Source organism: Rhinoraja longicauda, chromosome 12 (genome assembly GCF_053455715.1).
Source record: "Rhinoraja longicauda isolate Sanriku21f chromosome 12, sRhiLon1.1, whole genome shotgun sequence".
Classification (NCBI taxonomy): domain Eukaryota; kingdom Metazoa; phylum Chordata; class Chondrichthyes; order Rajiformes; family Arhynchobatidae; genus Rhinoraja; species Rhinoraja longicauda.
The window spans coordinates 12076857-12082856 of NC_135964.1; the positions used below are offsets into that span (position 1 = coordinate 12076857).

General features: G+C 53.9%; 1 protein-coding gene across 1 annotated transcript in view; it reads right to left on the reverse strand.

Moving 5' to 3' along the window:
- Window positions 1-5288, reverse strand: part of LOC144598646 (protein maelstrom homolog) — a 31378-nt gene extending 26090 nt beyond the window's left edge. Inside the window, exons 1-4 of the mRNA XM_078408856.1 lie at window positions 5115-5288; window positions 4864-5025; window positions 1567-1668; window positions 1002-1074 (exon numbers count right to left, since the gene is read on the reverse strand). Coding sequence (XP_078264982.1) covers window positions 1002-1074; window positions 1567-1668; window positions 4864-5025; window positions 5115-5288 — 511 coding nt within the window. The remainder of the gene's footprint in view (window positions 1-1001; window positions 1075-1566; window positions 1669-4863; window positions 5026-5114) is intronic.
- Between the last annotated feature and the right edge of the window lie 712 nt (window positions 5289-6000).

The following is a 6000-nucleotide window of genomic DNA, read 5'->3' on the forward strand; positions in this document are numbered from 1 at the left end:
CAATATCACCCCTCATCCTCCTGCGCTCCAAGAAATAGAGTCCTAGCCTGCTCAACCCTCCCAGCGGCTCAGACCCTCGAATCCTAGCAAAATCCTTGTAAATCCTTGTAAATCTTCACTGCACCTGTTCCAGCTTGACATCTTTCCTATTACATAGTGCCCAAAACTGATCACAATACTCTAAATGCAAACTGCAACATGATCTCTCAACTTCTATACTCAATGCTCTGACTGATAAAGGACAATGTGCCAAAAGCCTTTTTGACCTACCCTAGATTCAACAAAATACATACCTGTACTCCTAGATCCCTCTGCTCTACAACACTCCCCAGAGCCCTACCGTTCACTGTGTGAATTCTGCCCATGTTTGTGTTCCGAAAAATGCAACACCTTATTTCTCTGTATTAAATTCATCAGCCATTCATCAGCCCACCTGTCCAACCGTTCAAGATCCTGCTGCAATTTTTGAGAACCATCTTCACTATCTACAATACCACCCACTTTTGTGTCATCTGCAAACTTGCAAACAATGCCATGAAAGTTCTCATCCAAATCATTGATGCAGGTAACAAACAGCAATGGGCCCAGCACCGAACCCCGAGGCACACCGCTAGCCACTGAGGCACTTCCACGGGATCACATCTGGAAATGTGACACAGCAACTTTACCCTGCAACTAACCCAGCATTATAAATATTATGAAAAAGAAACATAGTTGGGCAATGTAATTCAAGTCAGTTGTTTCCAGCTTAACATTGCCTATTCTTGTTCTCTAGAGATGCTGCCTGATCCACCAAGTTACTCCAGCACTGTTCTCTATGCAAGATTCCATAATCTGCAGTACCTTGTGACTTCATCAACTGAAATAAGATTATTCCAAGGAGAAACTGAAGGTTACTTCAGGAAAAAGTAGAACCAGTGCATTAAAAAATACTGTGGAAAATTCAAAAAAGTTATTTTAATGTTACCGCAGAAGCTTTAGATTCAGTGAAGTTAAAATACCTTTGTCATTAAACCAGTTGGCATGAGGATTGCTCATTTCCCTCGTAGTTAGAAAGTAGACAGGATCTTGCAACTGCAAGAAACATAACAAGTTAGGTGAAAATTGAGTATATCGCACTAAGATAGACACAAAAAGCTGGTGCAACTCAGCTGGTCAGGCAGCTTCTCTGGAGAAAAGGAATAGGTGATGTTTCAGGTTGAAACCCTTCTTCAGACCCGAAACATCACCTAATCCTTTTCTTCATAGATGCTGCCTGACCCACTGAGTTACTCCAACTTTTTGTGTCTTTCTATAGTTAAACCAGCATCTGCTGTTACGTCCTACACGACTATATCACATTACCTATCATTCATGGTTTAATTAGACATTGGCATTCATCGGAAAAATTATTTTCTCAATCTAAAAGATTTACAAGGTTCTCAACAAATGCAAAATGTGATTCTGAAAAATGAGAAAAAATAGTGCTTTCTGTTCCATTTTGTTTAACACTGTACTAGACTGTCAGAGTCATTAGACGGATATAGAGCAGGCATACTTTCCAAGGGACAAATAAAATAAACCAACCTGTTCTTTTCCTTCAGATTTGTTCAGAGTTTTATTATTTTTCTCAGCTTTCCATTGATGTGCCATCCGAATAAACCTTTCCTTCTCCACTTCACTCAGTGACTTCAATAAAGATTAAATATATCAAGCATTGTACAAAGATTGGAACCATTCACATTCTTATCTCTTTTAAAAAGAACTATCGAGAAGGTATTGATTTGATACCTTGATTGTTTATTTTGTTTGATTCTAAACATTACATCTAATTACAGAAGGGTCCTTATCTGAAACGCCACTAATTCATGTTCTTGTTCCAGAACTTTGTCTCATTTTTGTAAACCAGCATCTGCAGCTCCTGCTCCACCATAGTTTAGGACCAAAATTGTCTTTAATCGATGGGTTGTGAATCATTGCAATTCTCCAGCTCAGGTTAAGGATATTGATATTGAATGATAATAAAACCCAAGCTCCAATCAAGTGTATACATTCAAAGAAATACTATCCCAAACCTGCGTTTTTGTGCCTGCTAAATTAAACTCCGTTTTCCATTTGTAAGTTACAGGAGTGGAACAACCTTGATTATTGGAATCAGAAATATCATAATTAGCAGGGGCATGGTATATGCTGTCTTTAGTTGGAAGGAAAAACTACATTTTAAAAAAATAGACCATTGAGATTCATGCAACTTTTTCAGATCAGCAAGGGATAACTAATAAGGCTAAGGTGCTAGAGTAATGCTACGTAGAGACAAAATAAGAGTCTCACTGCAGTTTTAGCATTATACTGGCCACAAGGGCCTTGCTTCCACGCTTGAAGGATCACCAAAATGAATTGCTTTGGTTCACATCACCAGTTCCCCAAACTTTGTTGCATCTACAAGTTACATGCATTAAAAAGGTCTCGATTCTGGGACAGTAAGAGTAGATACTGCAAGATTATCTCCTCCAACACCTTAGGACCAAAAATAGCATTACTCTATGTTTTGTAAATCATTGGAATTCTCCAACTTAGGATTCATTCAAAGTTTATTTGAAATTATTAATAATCAGAGGAAAGTGGATCTGCAAGGAACCTAGAATGCAATTAAGTTCACCATGGTCTTGATCAATGCCAGGTCACGTTCAAGTGGATGCATGCTTCTCTCCCACACCTACGTCTCATATTGGTGGAGCAGAGAACATTAAGTTTGTCAATATAGACACAAAATGCTGGAGTAACTCAATGGGACAGGCAGCATCTCTGGAGAGAAGGAATCGGTGACATTTGGTCAGGACCCGAAACGTCACCCCTTCCTTCTCTCCAGAGATGCTGCCTGACCCGCTGAGTAACTCCAATATTTTGTGTCTACCTTCAGTTTGAACCAGCATCTGCAGTTCCGTCCACACATTAAGTTTGTCAACTGGCCCTCATTAAATGAAAGACCTACCTTTGTGCAACATTCCACACCACACTGCTGCAAACTGTGGAATAACCAAGCTTCGCTGCCAATGCAATGAAGTACATTTGAATTGTAATCACTCCTCGCAAGCACGATTTACAATCAAATGAGTTAGGGATGGCATCCTGCTCCCTCCCCAGCCATGTTCACCCTCCACTCCCTCCCCAGCCCTGCTCACCCTCCACTCCCTCCCCAGCCCTGTTCACCCTCCACTCCCTCCTCAGCCCTGTTCACCCTCCCCAGCCCTGCTCACTCTCCACTCCCTCCCCAGCCATGCTCACCCTCCACTCCCTCCCCAGCCATGCTCACCCTCCACTCCCTCCCCAGCCATGCTCACCCTCCACTCCCTCCCCAGCCATGCTCACCCTCCACTCCCTCCCCAGCCATGCTCACTCTCCACTCCCTCCCCAGCCCTGTTCACCCTCCACTCCCTCCCCAGCCCTGTTCACCCTCCACTCCCTCCCCAGCCCTGTTCACCCTCCACTCCCTCCCCAGCCCTGTTCACCCTCCACTCCCTCCCCAGCCCTGTTCACCCTCCCCAGCCCTGCTCACTCTCCACTCCCTCCCCAGCCATGCTCACCCTCCACTCCCTCCCCAGCCATGCTCACCCTCCACTCCCTCCCCAGCCCTGTTCACCCTCCACTCCCTCCCCAGCCCTGTTCACCCTCCACTCCCTCCCCAGCCATGCTCACCACTCCCTCCACTCCCTCCCCAGCCATGCTCACCACTCCCTCCCCAGCCCTGCTCACCCTCCACTCCCTCCCCAGCCCTGCTCACCCTCCACTCCCTCCCCAGCCCTGCTCACCCTCCACTCCCTCCCCAGCCCTGTTCACCCTCCCCAGCCCTGCTCACCCTCCACTCCCTCCCCAGCCCTGCTCACCCTCCACTCCCTCCCCAGCCCTGCTCACCCTCCACTCCCTCCCCAGCCCTGTTCACCCTCCCCAGCCCTGCTCACTCTCCACTCCCTCCCCAGCCCTGCTCACTCTCCACTCCCTCCCCAGCCATGCTCACCCTCCACTCCCTCCCCAGCCATGCTCACCCTCCACTCCCTCCCCAGCCATGCTCACTCTCCACTCCCTCCCCAGCCATGCTCTCCACTCCCTCCCCAGCCCTGTTCACTCTCCACTCCCTCCCCAGCCCTGCTCACTCTCCACTCCCTCCCCAGCCCTGTTCACCCTCCACTCCCTCCCCAGCCATGCTCACCACTCCCTCCACTCCCTCCCCAGCCATGCTCACCACTCCCTCCCCAGCCCTGCTCACCCTCCACTCCCTCCCCAGCCCTGCTCACCCTCCACTCCCTCCCCAGCCCTGCTCACCCTCCACTCCCTCCCCAGCCCTGTTCACCCTCCCCAGCCCTGCTCACTCTCCACTCCCTCCCCAGCCATGCTCACCACTCCCTCCACTCCCTCCCCAGCCATGCTCACCCTCCACTCCCTCCCCAGCCATGCTCACCCTCCACTCCCTCCCCAGCCATGCTCACTCTCCACTCCCTCCCCAGCCATGCTCTCCACTCCCTCCCCAGCCCTGTTCACTCTCCACTCCCTCCCCAGCCCTGCTCACTCTCCACTCCCTCCCCAGCCCTGTTCACCCTCCACTCCCTCCCCAGCCATGCTCACCACTCCCTCCACTCCCTCCCCAGCCATGCTCACCACTCCCTCCCCAGCCCTGCTCACCCTCCACTCCCTCCCCAGCCCTGCTCACCCTCCACTCCCTCCCCAGCCCTGTTCACCCTCCCCAGCCCTGCTCACTCTCCACTCCCTCCCCAGCCATGCTCACCACTCCCTCCACTCCCTCCCCAGCCATGCTCTCCCTCCACACCATCCCCAGCCATGCTCTCCCTCCACTCCCGCCCAAAACCGGCTCCACCCGGGCCCTCTCACCTCCCACTCGGAGCTGCAGAGCGGGGCGGCGTCCCCCAACCCCTTCACCTCGATGCCCCGCCGGCGCAGCTCGGGAATCTTCTCCTGCATGAAGAAGTAAAACGGGTTCTTCATCGGCGGCTTCTTCTGAGGCATCGCTGCGGGAACGAGCGGCGACGACGACTACACAGCCCGCACCCCGGCACGTGACCGAGCCCGCAAACCCCGGCACGTGCTCAACCGCCCCAGCACGTGGCCCTGCCTCCACTCACTGGGCGGGACTGGGCAGGAGGGCATCGCCTCAGTCCCCGGGCAGGAGGGCATCGCCTCAGTGCCCGGGCAGGAGGGCATCGCCTCAGTCCCCGGGCAGGAGGGCATCGCCTCAGTCCCCATCGCCTCAGTCCCCGGGCAGGGGGCATCGCCTCAGTGCCCGGGCAGGGGGGCATTGCCTCAATCCCTGGGCTGGGAAGGGCATCGCCTCAGTGCCCATGCAGGGGGGCATCGCCTCAGTCCCCGGGCAGGGGAGCATCACAGTCCCCGGGCAGGGGAGCATCACAGTCCCCGGGCTGGGAAGGGCATCGCCTCAGTCCCCGGGCAGGGGGGCATCGCCTCAATCCCTGGGCTGGGAAGGGCATCGCCTCAGTCCCCGGGCAGGGGAGCATCACAGTCCCCGGGCAGGGGGGCATCGCCTCAGTCCCCGGGCAGGGGGGCATCGCCTCAGTGCCCAGGCAGGGCATCGCCTCAGTCCCCGGGCAGGGGAGCATCACAGTCCCCGGGCAGGGGGGCATCGCCTCAGTCCCCGGGCAGGGGGGCATCGCCTCAGTCCCCGGGCAGGGGGGCATCGCCTCAGTCCCCGGGCAGGGGGGCATCGCCTCAGTCCCCGGGCAGGGGGGCATCGCCTCAGTCCCCGGGCAGGGCTGGGCTGGCCATCGCCTCAGTCCCCGGGCAGGGGGGCATCGCCTCAGTCCCCGGGCAGGGCTGGGCTGGGCATCGCCTCAGTCCCCAGGCGGGGCATCACCTCAGTCCCCGGGCAGGGCTGGGCTGGCCATCGCCTCAGTCCCCGGGCAGGGCTGGGCTGCTCATCGCCTCAGTCCCCGGGCAGGAGCAGCTCCTCGACGCCTTCCCATCACCTGGAGAAAAAAAAACGCACAAGAATGC